General features: G+C 36.0%; 1 protein-coding gene and 1 pseudogene across 4 annotated transcripts; both read right to left on the reverse strand.

Annotated features, from left to right (window-relative positions):
* Positions 1-1,666: 1,666 nt before the first annotated feature.
* On the reverse strand, positions 1,667-6,203 carry LOC18440829 (coniferyl alcohol acyltransferase pseudogene; annotated as a pseudogene).
* Positions 6,204-12,417: 6,214 nt separating this feature from the next.
* LOC18440828 (malate dehydrogenase, chloroplastic) lies at positions 12,418-17,188 on the reverse strand. 4 transcript variants are annotated; one of them, XM_006850965.4, is made up of 3 exons: positions 17,163-17,188; positions 13,808-14,002; positions 12,418-13,732 (listed from the first exon to the last, which is right to left on the reverse strand). In XM_006850965.4, the coding sequence occupies exons 2-3, from the start codon at positions 13,953-13,955 to the stop codon at positions 12,645-12,647; spliced, it is 1,236 nt and encodes a 411-aa protein (XP_006851028.1). In that variant the 5' UTR covers positions 13,956-14,002; positions 17,163-17,188; the 3' UTR covers positions 12,418-12,644. The 4 variants fall into 4 exon arrangements, with proteins under 4 accessions (XP_006851028.1, XP_088702794.1, XP_011625799.1 ...); XM_088846668.1 differs by having other exon boundaries at positions 17,072-17,188; XM_011627497.3 differs by having other exon boundaries at positions 17,006-17,188.
* Between the last annotated feature and the right edge of the window lie 685 nt (positions 17,189-17,873).

Genomic DNA, 17,873 nt, shown 5'->3' on the forward strand with positions numbered 1-17,873 from the left:
TTAAAAAACGCCGAGTCGAACCGGACTCGCCCGGTTCGACTCGGAAATCGTGAAAAGGGACCGGATCGCCCAAAAAATTGGAAATCGTCCGGTTCTAGAGAGAACCGGACGATTTTGTACAGTGAATCGCCGATTCACTGTACGGAATCGGCGAGTCCGAACAGTGAATCTGCGATTCCGTACGGATTTTTTTTTTTTTTTTTTTTTTTTTTGTTTTTGTAATCCATGATAGATTTTTTTGTAATACTTGATCGATTTTTTTGTAATCCATGATCGAATTTTTTTTGTAATCCATGATCGAATTTTTTGGTTTTTTGTAACCCATAATAGAATTTTTTGTAATCCATGATCGAAATGTTTGTTTTCTTTTCTTATAATCCATGATCGATTTTTTTGTTTTTTTTTTTTTTTTTGTAACCCATGATAGAATTTTTTGTAATCCATGATCAAATGTTTTGTAATACATGATCGAAATGTTTTTTTTTTTTGTTGTAATCCATGATCGAAATGTTTGTTTTTTTTTTTGTAATCCATGATTGAATTTTTTGTTTTTTGCTTTTTTTGTAACCCATGATAGAGTTTTTTGTAATTCATGATTGAATTTTTTGTAATCCATGATCGAACTATTTTTTTCTTTTTTTGTAATCCACGATTGAATTTTTTGTTTTTTTTTGTTTGTTTTTTTTGTTTGTTTTTTTTTGTAATCCATGATCGAATTTTATGTAATCCATGATCGAATTTTATGTAATCCATGATTGAATTTTTTGAAAATTTGTGATTTTTTTTGTTTAATCCATGATCGAATTTTTTTTTGTAATCCATGATAGAATTTTTTGAAAATTTGTGATTTTTTTTTTAATCCATGATCGATTTTTTTGAAAATTTGTTTTTTTTTTTTTTAATCCATATTATTCAAAGAGAAAACGAGAGAGATGATGATTCTGAGGCCACCCTATCCCAGCCATATTATTCACATATCGAGTCCCAACAGCAACAGTGTAGGAATGAGCACGAAATACTGTAAATTAAATGCTGAATGGCGGTTCATGCAGGGAAAGAACATATCAATATTCGCATATTCATTCAAAAACATGAAAATTCTTAATGGAGTACCCTCATTTTTTATTGAATTCCTAAAAAACAATATTTATAATGAATTTTAATAATTTTTTCGAATTTTTTTTAAGCTTTATTCTGACCGATTCACCCGATTCCCGATCCGGATCGCCGATTCGCCGATCCGAATCGGTTTTTTGGAAGCCCGATCCGGGTCACCGATCCGTTTTTTAAACCATTGGTTTGTGTTTATTCAAGACACTCTTACAACCACCCATTTTAAAATTTAAAGGACAAGAATGATGGTGACCTCCTCATACAAATGGCTTCTTTGTAGACAATACCATATAATTTTCCCTTAAAATCAAAGTATACCGTGTGATATAAATAAGTGACATTAAATGTAAAATATAAAATCTAGGACGCTATTATAAAATTTTGAAAATAAAAGACTACTTTTTTAAAAAAATTTCTTTATGTTGGAGATTCAAATAATCAAAACCCCAAACCTGAAATATGTTACATCGATAATCCAATAAAATGCTTGAGACATGCCATGATATACATAACATCAACTGTGAAAATGATATTATGTAGATTTTCTGGTTCTTCATTGAACAAAATTCAGGTAACTTGCGGTCATGGGATGAAGGACTTGACCGAGTTCTACCTCAACCACCTCCCTTTGGACCCCAGGCAAGTGCATATACACAACCCAGTCGCCATCCCATCGCCCAGCGCACTCGCCATAGGCATTACGTATCCTGATGTTCCGCCCCGCCCACGGGCCTCCCCCAACTGAAATCAACATCACTCACCGGAAATTGAACCATTGCGGGCTCCTCAGCCTCATTCTTGCAGTAAATTGTTGCTAACACAGGCTTTGGCCTGTGCATCTCGACCCAATCGACCAAACCTCGAAAAAACTCATGGTCTGTAATACCGATCAAGCATTCGTGCACGAGACCGGCCACATGGTTAAATGGCATGGCTTTCAGTTCTGAGGCCTCTGCTTCCTTGAAAGGCATTGCTAACACATTGCCAAAATAACCAGACATGCTTGGCCCTAACCTGGACGGACCATCCACAACAATCCCCAACCTAGATTTCTTGGTGGGTTTTCCGGCAAATTCGAGTTTTGCAGCAAGGGTTTGCCAAAGTAAAGCGGCAAAGGACTTGAATTTTGTTCTATGTTGTCCATTAGAGCTGGCCCTGGCTTGGAGAAGACGGATATCCTTGGCTTTCATGTTGTATATGTGACTACAGAGACGGTCATTGGAGAGTGTGGAGATTGGCAGGGTCCATGAACATGCGATTGTGGGACACAGCATAAGATCCCGGACATCGGGAGCTCTGGAAACTTGGAAGAATGGAGGAGGGTTTGGATTGAGCAGTTTGAGCCCATGAGATGAGGAACATGTTGGCCCAGTAAGCGTCTGCTACCCGGTGATCGAAAGTGCAAGCTCAGACTTGAGTTTTGTCAACTAAATGAGAAAAATCTTATGCGTTAGCCTGAGAGACGAACTTTTTACATGAAACTTGGATTTTGGGATGTGTTTTGGTGAAGTTCATAAATGTGATTTAAGGAAAATTTAAAAAGAAATCTGATCGGTTTGGACTCATCATGGTCACACACATACATTATAAATCCACAATTGTGGAAGCACACCTGAAATATCAACTATTTAACATTTTACCACACACCTGAAATATCAAACTTTTATAACTCACAATCATGTCTCCTTTGATGGGCCCAGGTAATTTTCATCATTCATCCAAGGTTCCAACAAGTTCAAGAATACCATATTTATAGTTGTGTCTAGCTCACATTTTATTGATGGACGGCAGAGATTAATTGTACCCGATGGTGTAATCTTTACTGTTCACGTGGTTTATGATGTATTTTCCATAGTAATGTACTCAAGACATAGTGGCCAAAGTGGTGGGTGCATCATGACATATTGAATTTCATGACTACTACAGGTATCTCTATGATTTAGGCAGAAAATTATAATATACTTTCCGTGTAATGCATTTTGAATGAGAAACTTTTAGCCGTTATTGATTTTGGTTCTTGATTTATTAATATATATTTTTGAAATAATGGGTATGCGACTTATGTATTTTTTTTATTAAAGTAATTTTTACCACGTTTGACTTTGAAGAGACCATCATTCAATTTCACATTCATGTGGGAGCAAACTATGTATTTATTCCCTTGGGTTCAACCTAAACTTTAGAATCACTCTTTTTCTAACCCGTCCTTACCGTACCTTTACTTCTCTTTCTTTTTACCTATTAATATCCGACTTTTTCTAATCAATAGTTCTTCAGCCTATTTAATCTGTCCAATGTAAACTTTTTATTTGATTTTCGAATTGCTTAGTTTTAATTATTAAAAAACTAGAGAGGTGGGTAGAGATATAGGAGAAAGCACCCCTATTTATAGTGAAATTTAGGTTTAGGGTTTCTTTAGGGTTTCTCATAGTTTGTCTCTTTTTTTAAATTGAATATGGACTGTTGATCAAGGTGATTTATGGGGTGAAAGATCTGAGCCATCCATTCCATAAATGGGCTATCAACATTATGGAAAGTGTTTGAACCATTATCCCCCTTTCCTTAAACCATTTTCCCATCAATATATTTAAATCAAATAAATACCATGCATTCCATAAAATTGTATGATCCTTGTCACATATTCCATAAGGATATGTCAAATATTATCAAGTAAATAAATACTACCAAATATAAATAAGATAAGATCAATATTTATTATCTATTCAAATTGACCATATCTCTTTAAAACAAACTTGCTATAAAACAAATAAAGCCATGGTCAATATTTCCCTTCTAAGATTTGACTACATGCCACAAATCAAACTTACCTTAACTTAAAAACTTGAACATAAATCAAACAAGATAATCCAAAGAGGGTGGGGCGTGCCACCCTTTTGTAACACATGTGGGCCCACACCCACATGCCACATGGTGGGCCCATGTGAACTTTGGGCCCCTCATGAAATTTAATAAAAATGATTAAAATTAAATTAAAATGAATTAATATATATTTGAATTTTTTTATGACTTTGTAAAATCAATAACTGTATTTTTATAAAACTAAAAATTACAAATAAAATATTGAGAGAAACTAAATTCATTTTAATAATAAAATGAACACAATTAAATTAATATGATGGAAAAAAGATCCATGCGGTTTTAGTAATTCAATATGTAAATATGGGGTACTCCACCTCCAACTATGGACTATAGACCACACTAGCTTTATCGAACCAACCCAGTGTTTCCCATGACTCACAGTCCAAGCAAGGCTCATTAGCGGGTCACCAAAGTCATGTTGATGAATCAAGGGGTCGCAATCACAATATGTGGATTACAGGTCCTCCCCTAGAGACAAGTTAAGGTCACAACGACCTGATGCGACCACAGCTCTATGGCGCATAGGGGTATCTCTCGCACATGCATACGTTTCACCCAAAGGTGGATATCTGGCTTTCCCTAACGATCTATCAATATGCATGCCGTGTGATGGAACATGGATGAGGTTTTGGCACACGTTTCAGTAGGCCTATCATCACAAACAAGGGTCACACGGTTCCTCGGTTAACTCATCTAGGCATATGCTCCGACCTCATCAAAGGCTAACTCAAAACCCTCCTCGGTTAGTTCTTTATGCCCTGGTACCTTGGGTTTTCCAACCGACTGGCCTAGATCGATAAGCACAGTTCAGTATAAGTAAACATCATTCACTTAGTATAGTCCTCGAGGAACCACACTCCCACTGAGTTTATGTTTCACTATAATAAAAAATTTCAATACACACTCACAAGTCCTTTAAAGTTCACATAAACTCAACATTTTCCAGCAACATTTTGTAAAGTGAGAGAAAGAGAGATAGAGAGAGGGTGGATAGAGAGAGAGCGAGAGAGAGAAGGTGGGTAGAGAGAGTGAGAGAGAGAGAGAGGGGTAGAGAGAAAGAGAGAGGGCAGGAGAGTGACGAAGGAGATGGGCATTTTAGTCCTAAATATTTTGAATTTTTGACTGAGATAAAAGTAATAAAAATGGTGTTTGCTTTCTATAAATTTTAGGCGGTATTTATAATTTTCCCTAAAACTTACACGGCTATACTGAATATGGTGTTAAAACTTTCTATAAAAGCAATTAAAATGGTGTTAAAACTTTCTATAAGTTTTAGGCGGTATCTATAATTTTCCGTAAAATTTACACGGCTAATCTGAATACCGCTCCATAATACACTTTCCTATTGTTAGAGTCAAGGTTTAAAAACACGATTTGTTGACCCCAGTCACCTCTTTGGATTTTCGATGCGATTCGGTAGATTTGCAATCCAGATCCAGCACTAGTCATAAAAAAAATTGAAAAAATAAAGTGGGGACGGTTATAACCGGCATCGGTTGATTATGTTCCAGATCATCAATTGTTCAAACGTTGGTTAGATTGGCTTTTTAAGCGACATCTAATTTGTGATATTTCACTTTTGAAACTCATTGAGGTGTGTTGGCATTGAAAAGAAGATGTTTAGAAAATTAAAAGTATATAGACTAAAACATTGTAGCGAAAATACTAACACCCCCACAATAGGAAAGAAAAAAATCTTTTGACTTTGGGAGTGAGTGTCCATGAAGGCTCACCTAAACTCATAAGACACCCCATTTCTTAATAGGAACTATCTTCCCTTCCACGCTTTCATCAGGCTTATGCAAATCTAAATCTTTGAGCTCAAGTTCAGCACTTGCCTCCAAAAACTCCACACCCTTGCTACCGCATAGAATCTCAGGCTTCCCACCATTGTTCACCACAATTTGACCTGACAACACATAGTAACTTACCAAAACCTCAGACAGAGACTTTTTGAGCCCACCCCTAATATCACTGTACCCATGCTTCAGAAGGGGATGTTTATAACAAAAGAAGACCCCAAATTCAACAGGAGGAAGAAGTAAGTCTAGGTTAGAGAGGGGACTTGTAGGGGCAATGCCGGAACGACGGCATCCTGTTGGATGATTTCGACATGAAAATTGGCCATGGAGATAAGGGAGAGCAACTTTCTTGGTCTCTGTCTTGATGAAGCAATGGAATGGGCAGAGCATGTTTTTCACATGCATTTCTGTGTGGGTGTGATGAGAGAGTTTCAAATTGTCATTTCTTGAGAGATTCACGCATACCCAACCCCATCTCCACGGTCTGGTCTGGCCGGCCACATGACCCAGTAACTCATGTACTCCACTTGCTTTTTCCTCACGCCCATATTCCCTACTTTTAACTTTATCTCGCGCATTACTGTCTTCGCATGTGCGATATTACCCCACGGGTAGATCTGATTTGAGTCTTGGACCCGAATACTATTCAAGTCAGGGATCGATTGGGTCCGAATCCGGGTCTGGGTCCGGCAATATTTTTTGAGTCTCAATTTATACAATATATTTAAATATCGTTAAAAACATAGATATTTATTTTTTGGGGTCAGGTCCAATCAGGCTTGCTTTCGGGTTCGGGTCTGGGTCCGATCTGGTCGGATCCTAGACCCTGATCCAACCCAACCCGTTGCCACCCTTATTTCTCACTACGACCTCTATAGGGTAAAAGACATAAAATATAGGTGTGCATATTTCTCACTATCATATACATATAGAAATAAAAAAAAATTAATTTAAAAAATATAAAATTACCAAAATTGTCCTAAATCTTGAAGTATTTTGCTCAATTTTTACTTAAATTATATTTTGTTCAAGTACGTAGTGGCAAGAACTGGGAAGTATTGGACACCCCAACTTTCAACTTAAAATACCCTTAAAAAAATTAAAGTTAGATAAAATTATGTCTATCCGCTAGACCACATTTTTCAAACATATTTCCCCAATACCTTTTAAATTACACAATTACTATTTATCATTGGAGTCACCTTGCAAGGAGGAATATTTTGTTTTAGATGCAAATGCGCTCCTTTAAAAACCCACGTTGCTTGTCCATCCCTTCAATAGATTTCAAAGTTTATGTACAAATACGTACAGTGAGTCCTTCCTTTATTGGGAGGAAAAAGTTTATATAGTGTTGAGGCTCTAAACAATCAAATTAGAGCCCACATCAAAAATTTCACTAGAAGAAATGGTTTTGATGCTCAAATATCTTGCGATTGATCATCTCAACATAGAAATGCATGGACATGAGAAAAAAATAGATTTCAAGTTTTGAAAATAGTGCATCTTGTAACGTATTTTTTGACTGTCAATTTTCCAGACTTTCAAGTTTTCATAGATCCCTTTGATCTACTCTATTTTTTAAGCTTTAAATTTTATAATTAAATATTAAAATATATATATTAAGACTATCACAAAGATTTCCAATATTAAAGCCATATTTCTTGATATTATTTGAACATGCGCTTTACTTTGATTGTTAAGAGCCTCAACTCCATACAAACGGCATTAACAAAACATTGTAGCCCACATTAACCATCATTGCTGTAATTTCCTAATGAAAAGTGACCATCACACATTATAAACCACTTGCTGCACTAAAAGTTAAGACAAACTTATCACAGTGATGGACAATCTCTTCCAATATCAGAATTGGAGATATTTAGGTTAGTACCTATTAGAAATTTTCCAAATAAACAGTGATGGTTAATGTGGGCCACAATGTTTTTGTTAACGTTTTTTTTTTAAAAAAAAAACTCTCAAAAGAAAATGTTTTGTTACTTTGCATACCGGAATGACGTCAAATTTTGAACCTTGCATTTGGGATTATTTTCAGAGGGCATAAGTACACCATTACACCAATGGTGTACGGTGTATGGTACATGATAGAGGAATCTGCTGTCCATTCTTGTGATGAACGGTGGAGATTACCCATACTTGTGTGGTTTTCCTTGTGTGCATTATTGTGGTTGATATCCACCATTCATCGTAGAGAAAGTAGACAAATACATGGTCCTTTACTATATCATATCTAGTGTAGACCTTTATTACAGTAACTGTAGTTCACTTACCTTCTCGAGGGAGATGCCAATGTCGCATTTATTGCCATTCATTTCCTCTACAGTCACATTCGTTTAGGAGCACAGTCATTTGTTGTTATGTTTATAGATAAACTTTTAAAATTTTGGATAACGGGAAAGAGAGTACTTGGACTTTTAAGATTATATATGAAGAGACTATTACTTTTGATACAAAGAGATCACAACTAACTAAAAAAATTTGATAGCTTCAATATGTCATAATGTTCAAAATTTTTTTTTTTGAACTTTGTGCTCAATCAATGCAATAAATGTAGGCGTCCAATTTCACTTCCAATAGTTAAGATTAATTGGGGCCACCATTTTGTACCAAAGATAAATGGTCTCATTGTATACTTTTCTTAGGGTCCCACTTTAATTGATAAAAGTTAATATTGAACTTTTGGGACTATATTCATCCACTAATTATTAAAGTATAGAATAAGATTTTTTATCTAGAAGAAGGCCACAATAGTTAGAATTTGGTGGACAAATTTGAGATGTACATCCGAAGTTTTATGTGATTACTGCATACCATTGGAATTGAAGATGAAGTTCTATAGGTTAACTGTAAGACTAATTATACTTTATGGGAAGAAATTTTGGGTAGTTAAGAAACAAGATCTTCATAGGATAAGCACATTTGAGATAAAGTTGTTGAGATGAATACATACGAGAGAAATTAGATGCGGCTTCAATCAACGATAAGATGATAACAAGTAGACTTATGTAGGCTAGTCATGTGCAATACAAACCCCATACAGTACCGATTAAGACGTTCGATTTGAAGGCCCCAAAAAAGCAAAATAAATGCCCAAAAGGACATTGATAGAAGTAGTGAGAAAAGTTATGATAATCTTTTATCTTATTGAAGGTATGACCCTTGATAGAAAAAATAAAAATACATGATTCATGTAGCCGACCTCAAATAATTGAGATAAGGATGTTGATGAGATGTGAAATCGAGTGACTAAAGGTGTGTTACTGACTAGGCTCAAACTCCAAAACAAAATTTATTGGACTTTGTAGCATTGATTTTGACATCTGATGATTAAGAGCCCCGGCTAAAGGGTCTTAAAATATACGATCCCATTTTAGTTAGGTCACGAAAAAGAAAAGTTTTAGGGAAAATATCAAAATACTTATAGGAAATGTTTCTTTAATACTTTAAATTTCGTTGTCACTTGTCACTATAAGAGTGATGAGCATATCTAAGACAAGCTCACACAATTGTCAACCACAGTGTTAAATTAGGGTGCGGTTCATGCAAGATGGCACCCATACTTGTAGAACTAAGGTCATGGTATTCTACACTATTTATTTGAATTTTGATTTCCCACTCCTTCAGAGACAATGTCAAATCTCATTGTCAAAGCTTTTTTCCAACTAGTTGGGGTCGGTTAAACAAATCTTAATATGTCATTTTGCTCTGTTAAGGGTCATACCATCAATGAAATCATAAATCCCTATATTTTTCTCAATACTTTTAATCATATCCTTTTGGGTTTAACCCTTGCCATTTTTTAGCCTTCCACTTGAACTAACTCGCACCTCCTAACAAGTGTTGTACTAGGACTACGTCATACATGACCAACCTACCTACGTCTATTTTTTCTTATGTTATTTTACAACTAAATTTTCTCAAATGTATTCATTTTGAATTCTATATTTTCTTATCTTGCCACTCATTCTTCTCAACATCATCATCTCCACTACACTCATTCTATGGGTATATTATTTTTTGATCGCCCAACATTCCATCCCATAGAGCAACACTACTTTCACATTTGTCTTATAAAATTTTCCCTTCAACTTCATTAATATGCAGCAATCACATAAAATTCTGGGAACATATCTCTACATCACCCACCCAACTCTAATTTCATGTGCGGCAACTTCCTCAATCACTTCATTTATTTAAGATTGTCAACAATGTTAAATCTACACCAACTATTGGTAAGTTACAATCACCTCACTTCTACAATGTTAAATCTACACCAGTTATTGGTAAGTTACAACCACCTCACTTCTACAGGTTGCCACCTTGTATAAACTTCATAGCAATTTGAGATTAGCCCTTGAATCGTTTTAACCAGATTTTGCAGCTCCAAATCGGTGTAGAAAAAGTTGAACCGGAACGGTTAGGACATGGGATCAGAAGCGGTTCAATCGGCCTAACCAAACAAGTGCCCGGTCGTTAAGAAAGTTTTAAAAAAAATACAAAAAAAATTAATAAAATATGAATCTTAAACATGATTAAACAAAACACATCCAAATATGGGAAAATATATTTTAAATAATGGATTTGTACCCACATGTATTTTTTAAATATTTGGGAAAATGTAAAAATATGTATTAATAGCCAAAACAATTTTCAATCTTTAACAAATTCGTGAAAAACATTTTAAAAAAATGTATTAGAAACAAAATCTCTTATTTTTTGAGATTTTATATAATTCTTTTGAATTTTTTTTTAAAATACATGACCAGTTCACCAAAACGGATCGAAACTAAAATCGACACAGTGATCAATTCCAATCTAAGCGGGTGGTTACGATTTGAACCGCCCAATTTTTCCTACACTGCTCCAAACCGTGTGATCATGTGTTGTGATATGCTCATTACGGTTAGAGCGTTCTCTGTTGAGATTTTCAAAAGAATATTCTTAATTTCACACGCCAAGGATAATTTTCTAGGAGCCCTAGGATTTCTTAATATCAGGTTAAAGTGATTAAATAAGCGTATTCAACATCTATAAACTCCAAATGCTCAGTACATTTTGAAATTGCGGATACCATTATCTTTCGTGGAAATCAATGGTCCTGATGCTCTCATGTACGGGATCACTCCCCCATGATTTACTTAAACTAATTATGAAGTAATATAAATTCACTAAACATCTCTCCAACTCAATAAATAATCTAACAAATCCAATCGTACCCCTTTAGATTGGGGTCATAAAGACGCTGTTTGCAAGGTCCAACAAGGTACATGGTGTATGCAATGTACACTATGTTCAAAAATAGTGTGGAGGCGGGCCCACATTTGTTCCTGGACGTCTAGAAACAAGGAAACCCAAGGAGCCTGCCTAGCCATTTTGGTTGTCCGGTCATCCGGGAACATTCACGGTTAGTTCCAGACAATAAAAAATGGAGATTAACTACATTGAACATCAGTATCCCAAGATAAGCTTTGTTTTATGGAGCCCAATGTTGGGCGGTCAAAAAAAAACATATCCATAGAATGATGTGTAGCTGAAGTGAAAATGTTGAGATAGATGAATAGTAAGACAATAAATGATAGAATTTGAAATGAACACGTTCAAAAGAACTTTGGTGTGGCTTCAATAGACGATAAGATAAGAGAAAATAGATTTAAGTGGGCTGCTCATGTGCAGCGGATACCCAATGCGCTACCCATTGAGAAGTATACTTTAGTTCAAGTGGAAGGCTCAAAAAAGTTAAAAAGCGGCCCTAAATAGATATGGTTGGAAATAGTAAAAAGATATTGGGATTTATGACCTCACTAAAAATATGGCCTTTAATAAAGCACAATAACGCATCAGGATTCATGTAGTCGACCTCAAATAATTGGAAAAATATTATTACCATCTTCGTTCAGCATGTATGGTATTGTTCTCTCCATTTTTAAGAATGGAAAGCGGATGTTCCAATGGTTTACCATATACAATCTACATATGTTTTTTGAAATTCGTCAAGTTGGCTCGAAACCACCCGACCAACTTTGAACAGTGGACCTCCAACCCCCATTTTTGCCAGGGTTCCCACCAAATCTTAGCATTTTTTTTCTATTTTAAATCATTTTCTATAAATAAAAAAAACTGTAAAACCTGTGGGCCGGCTCGAGACTAGTAGATGATTGGTTCAACCCACCAATTTGTTTTCAAAATCATTGATCTACACTATGAACATATGACATAACTTTCTTTATTACCGCATTAATCGGTTCCCATGGACATCCTTTCATCTTTATGTCTCGAACAACAGCGTGCTTTAGGGAGCCAACAGCCTTGAAGTGGAAATCATCATCATCATAGCCTTATCCCAACCATTTGGAGTTGGTTACACGAATTTTATTTCACCATTCCGTCCTATCAAGTGCAGCCTTGAACAGAAAATAAAAGAACAAACAAAAGAGGGAGAGCACTTGGGCCATTGAAGCCATGGATTAAAACCCAAAAATAAATACAAGCATCCGTTGTCTACGCAGCGATAGGTCCTGGGAGCCCTAAAAACATGTTTCTCCCGCAATTATTTCTATTGCATTATCAGAAGACATACCAAGCAAATTCAAAACCCACTTTCATGAGACACTGTAAAACACAGTAGCAATTTTATTCAAAGCATACCTCTGATACAGACACCTCGCAAAAATCTCAATCATCAAAACAAGATTACTGCATATTCTGAAACTCAAAATCAAGCTGTTGTTACTCTCTTTTAAGTCTCCCTTGCAGATAAAAATCTCTTTCTTACGCTACAAAAATGCTCGTATTATGCTAAAACCATGACTCTATTATCACCTCAGTTCAAGTCTATGCAGACACCACAGCTTGCTTCTCTACAAAGGCCAGACCCTTCTCAATACTAGCCCTCAACTCTGGCTTCAAAGCCTCCAAGGCCTTCTCCTCATACTCACTCAGCCCCTCAAGATCCGACTTCACAAAGGCCTCAATCCCTTTCCTCCCAAGCTTGACTCTCGAAGCAAAGAAAGGCAGCTCAGTAAGCTCTGATTGCACATATGAACACTCGTAGACATCCCCATCTCCATCCAAAGCCCGAAGAGACGACTCTACAAACCTAGCAGCTGCATAGGCCATCGAAAGAGTAGCTGACCCACCTCCTGCCTTTGCCTCCACAACCTCGGTCCCTGCATTTTGAATCCTAACAGTTAACTCTCCTATTTCTTCATCTGAGAATTTCACAGAGGGCTTTGCCCTTGAAAGCAGAGGCAAAATGGTAATTCCGGCATGCCCCCCAATTACTGGAACATCTACATCAATGAGTCTTAACCCTTTCTTCTCAGCCACAAATGTGTTTGCTCTCACTACATCTAAGGTGGTGACCCCAAATAGTTTCTTGGGGTTATAAACCCCTTTTTTCTTGAGAACCTCAGCAGCTATTGGAACAGTTGAATTTACAGGGTTGCTTATTATGTGTATGAAAGCTTCAGGGCAGTTATCTGCAACTGCCTCAACTGAACTTTTGACAATTCCTGCATTTATATTGAAGAGATCATCTCTTGTCATACCAGGCTTCCTTGGAACACCAGCTGGGATAACCACTACATCAACATCCTTTAAAGAGTTGGCTAACTCAGATGGGCCGGTGAAGCCCAAGACTTGAGCAGGGGTGTTACAGTGGCTCAGATCAGCTGCAACTCCCTTTACATTAGCTATATCGTAGAGGTGCAAGGCTGAGATGAGAGGTGACATCTTGATCAAGAGCGCCAAAGGTTGGCCAATTCCCCCTGCTGCTCCTATAACAGCTACTTTGAAGGAAGCCTGAGGTTGGAAATTGTGGTTTGAGCTTCGGAGTAGTATTTCTGGTCTCCGATTTGATGCGAGAAGAGTGGCATAGATTCCTTTACCCAAGAATGAAATCTCTGATTCAAGAGTTATACCTGTTTATATTTAGAGAATTAAAAACAATCTAAATATGTTATAATCATAATGGGTTACAGTTTCATGGCTTATACCTTTTGCTGCTTTTAGACCGCTATAACTCTTAATATGGTGCGCAGAATTGACTCTCATGCCATAGGACTTCAGTTTTGATCCTGAATGAGATACAGTTCCAAAAGAAGCAGCTGATCCTAGGGAAAAGGATGCTGTTGCCGCCGCCATTTCAGGATACAAGTGCTATGTAAAGCGTGGTGGCTTCTAATACCCAACTGCATGCAGAAAGAGATTAAGTTAGTTGAGAATATGCTGGCTTAGCTGATCACTCTCTAGCAACTATATGCAATGCCATACTATTTTGGATAATAAACTGAAAGTGCTAGCAATAAAAAACAAGAAGTGATGGCCTTAGTATGTAGCTTTTGAAAGAGAGAAGTAAAAGCAAAATGTTTCAGTTTTCTGAGAGGTTTTAGAAAATGAAACTTGGGATACGTTTAAGTAGTAGGCCGAGAATGGGTCGAATTGGGTCCGGATCCACCAGTATCCAGATTTGGATCCGAAAAGTATACATGGGATTCGGATCCAAAAAGTATACATGGGATTCGGATCGGGATCCACATCCACATACACATCCAAAAAATATATTTGGGATCCAGATCAGACCCAAACCTGATCGGATCCAAAAAAATTATTTTATACTTATTTTTATCTATAAAATAATATAACAAAAATACTTTAAAATAGCATATAATACATTAATAACTTGATCAGATCCACCTGTACCACGATCTGATCCGAATTACTATTCAGATCCAGATCCGACCTGATGGAGATCCGGATAGGATCTGAAATTCGAGTTCCCAATCAAAACCAGGTAAATTCTCAGCCCTAAGCAGAAGCCATATAGTAGGCTGCTTATGATATAATGGGAAATATGTACAGTGGATACTGCAACACGACAAATTTTTGTCTATCTGGTCATAGTTAATGATACAATAAAACCGTGACCCTATAATTCTAATTGTACTTTTCACTTTTTTTTAGCGTTCTGATAAAATTTCACTACTTAACAATCCAACAGCAATCCCCTACAAAGTAAGATACCAATAACATCAAAGCATATAACCATGATCTTAACCTAGTTTACCGCTTAATATACATGCAAAGACATAGAAGTGGAATTTCTACATAGCCTCAGTATAATGGTTTGCCGGGCATACACTTCTACATTCATAAAACCTTCTTTATGCTAGTGTGCAACAATATGTATGATAAAGGTCTTACACACACGTACTTATTTGTTTGGTAAGTAAAAGTTATTGCCTATGAAAAATTTCTTCAAAAAAATCCAATAAATGCTCTAACATACAAATAGCATTCAAGAATTGATAAAGTGCAGAGGATACATGTTTATGATGACTGCATATGTAAATTGGTGTTTACATGTGCTTGGTGAATGTGGACCATCGATCCATCAGTCTATATTCATGTGTACCAATCTGAATAGCAGGTGAGGAGCACAAATTTCTAAATAGCAGTCCAGCTGCTATTCAAATTGGGGGGCTCATGGTAAAAAATCTAAAACCTATTTGTATGGTGTGTATGAACAATCTCTAGATTCTATGTGCACCCATTCCCCGTAGAGCTTTTCTATGAGGTTGGATAATACTTACATTTAAAACATAGGGGAAATGCTTTTTAGAAATGATCCTATGCACCATTTATAGTCACATATTGATGCAATGAGTTGTATGCATACTAGTTTACGTGTGCCAGCCAATCCATACAGCAGGTGGGACCGCATGTATAGTGTGCAACTGAGCATCACCAGCTCTTTGATGTTTAGTAGGAACTGATGATGCATATTGGCTAGATACATGGATAAGTGCCATATATGTGGCCATAGAACCCCTTTCTAAAAACATTTGCACAATTGCATTCGCACAAGAAATCAATTTGTGCAATGTTACAAACACCTTGATACAATATGCCCATTCCATTGATTAACAACCATTCCTGACATTCCTCCTAAAGTGATAAAGCATTTTGAATATTTTCAACATAAAATGAAATTAAATATAGGCATGTAACCTTTATTAAAGGTACAAACATTAGTCCAGGCCCACAATATTAGAGAGGCCCTGCATGTGGGGCAGGGACCCCTTCCTCCTTCATGCCCTCTCCCCTCTCTACACGTCTGCATTTTTTTCTGTGCTTTTGAAAAACTTGATGTAATTGGTAGAAACTGTGAAAAAATCATAGGATTGGAAGAATTTTTTTTATTCTATTCTTTGTTAATATTATATCTATTTCTCAATATTTGGTGTACTTTCTAAATAAATGAACTATTTGGTAGAAAAACACATAATAACTAATCTTTGGCTTTAATCTTCCAAAGAATATAATCAACGAAAAACGTTATATTCAACAGCATCAAAAGATTTAAAACATATTAAAAAACATACACCATGCACATAGTTAATGTGAGATATTTCTAGTGGTGCAATGAGTTTATCTGATATCTCAAAAAATGGGAAGTTAGGAAGAAAATAGCATCGAAGATCACCTAACTAAGAAAGGATTATCATCAATTAGAGATGCACCAAAACTGAGTCTTCCATCATCAGTCAGATGCTCAATGTTTTCTCACCTCATGTTCTACTACTAAAACTTTCCATCAATTCTTTGTATTTAATTTTGTAAACTACAGTTAAGCCTAGAAATACCCAAATGTTTCCAAGATATAGAATATTCAATTTCATGAGATGGGTTCAGTTACATCACCGTCGAAATCATAGTCACCCAACCAACCAAATTGAGGATAAGCTTCAAGAAATCACAAAAAGAAAGAAAGAAAAGAACAAGCAACCCCATTTATGGCATCTCCAAACAACAGCATTCGTATCAAAAGACAATATACAACATTTGGGGAGAAAAAAAAACACTCCATAATTGACGGAATCGTCAGCACATTCAGCCTATTCCGTCCAATATTTCTAATGATCTTAAACAACAGTAATTTACTGGAAATATTATGAGACCTTAGCAAATTATTTTTCAAGAATAAATGGGTACCTGATAAAACTAACTTAAATTCAATACCTACAAAATACTAATGAAGATAACACGATACATGCCCAAATCCACAAATACCAAAAGCTATTTCCCAATAAAATAATCAAAACTGTAGCAGAAATGTCCCATCAATGAATAAAAACAACAAAACTGCAATGAAATGCATATCATAAAGAGAATTACAGGTTAGGGAGATAAACCTCTCATGTCAAGAACCCATATACTAAAAAAAACAGAGAACCATAGTCAGAGAGAGAAATTCACACATTTGTAAGAGATGAGCAGAGAATTAAAGCTGGAGAGAGAGGGTTAGAGAGAGAAACATAGAACCAGGGTACGGTTAGAGGAAATTCCCACCTGCTTTCTCAGAGCGCACAGAGATCTGAAAAATATGGAGGCGCAGAGACTTTAAAACCAGAGACTCTTGCCTCGACCCCTCTGTGTTGGTGGGGTTCCTTCGAGCAATCGTTGCCGCTCATTAACTTGGACGGTCCAGATCGCGTGGAGAGGGCGCTTTGATTTAATCGACGGCCGACAAAAGCGTCCACCAACTCCGTTGAAAGCGAGCGCTTTATTAATTGCGCACGTGAGGCAACAAATATCTCATTTTCTTCCCGACGAAAAAAAAGAAAAAAGTGGAGGTTTATACAAGGTGCCCATCTTATATTATATAAGTAAAATATGCCTTTAAAGTTTACTGAAAGATAGTAGTTTTGGTATTGGAAAATATATAATACCATGAAAATCCATATTTAAGCGTAAGTATGAAATTTAAAATTTTTTAAAAAATACAGATTAAGCAAATTTATAAATACTTGAAAATTTTGAAAATAGACTATTGAAAAAACTTGTTACATGCATTATTTTTAGAATTTTTTAAAAAAATTTCTTCATATCCATGCATATCGAGACGACAAGTTTTAAGATTTTCCAACTTTGAAATACTCTTTTCTGCTGAATTTTTGAGGTGCAAATTGCATCTATAATTTAATGTTGTAACCCTATATGACGTTTTTTTTAAAAAAAAAAATTCTCCCTCCAAAATATCGTGAAATTGATATTTCTCAA

This window comes from Amborella trichopoda, chromosome 1, assembly GCF_054954075.1.
Source record: "Amborella trichopoda isolate Santa Cruz 75 chromosome 1, AtrichopodaSantaCruz75HAP2 v2.0, whole genome shotgun sequence".
NCBI lineage: Eukaryota > Viridiplantae > Streptophyta > Magnoliopsida > Amborellales > Amborellaceae > Amborella > Amborella trichopoda.

Coding starts and splice junctions, on each gene's coding strand:
- LOC18440828 (XM_006850965.4), bottom strand. CDS start 13,955: ATGGCGGCGGCAACAGCATCCTTTTCCCTAGGATCAGCTGCTTCTTTT. Junction 13,733..13,807: donor CGGTCTAAAAGCAGCAAAAG/GTATAAGCCATG, acceptor AAATATAAACAG/GTATAACTCTTGAATCAGAG.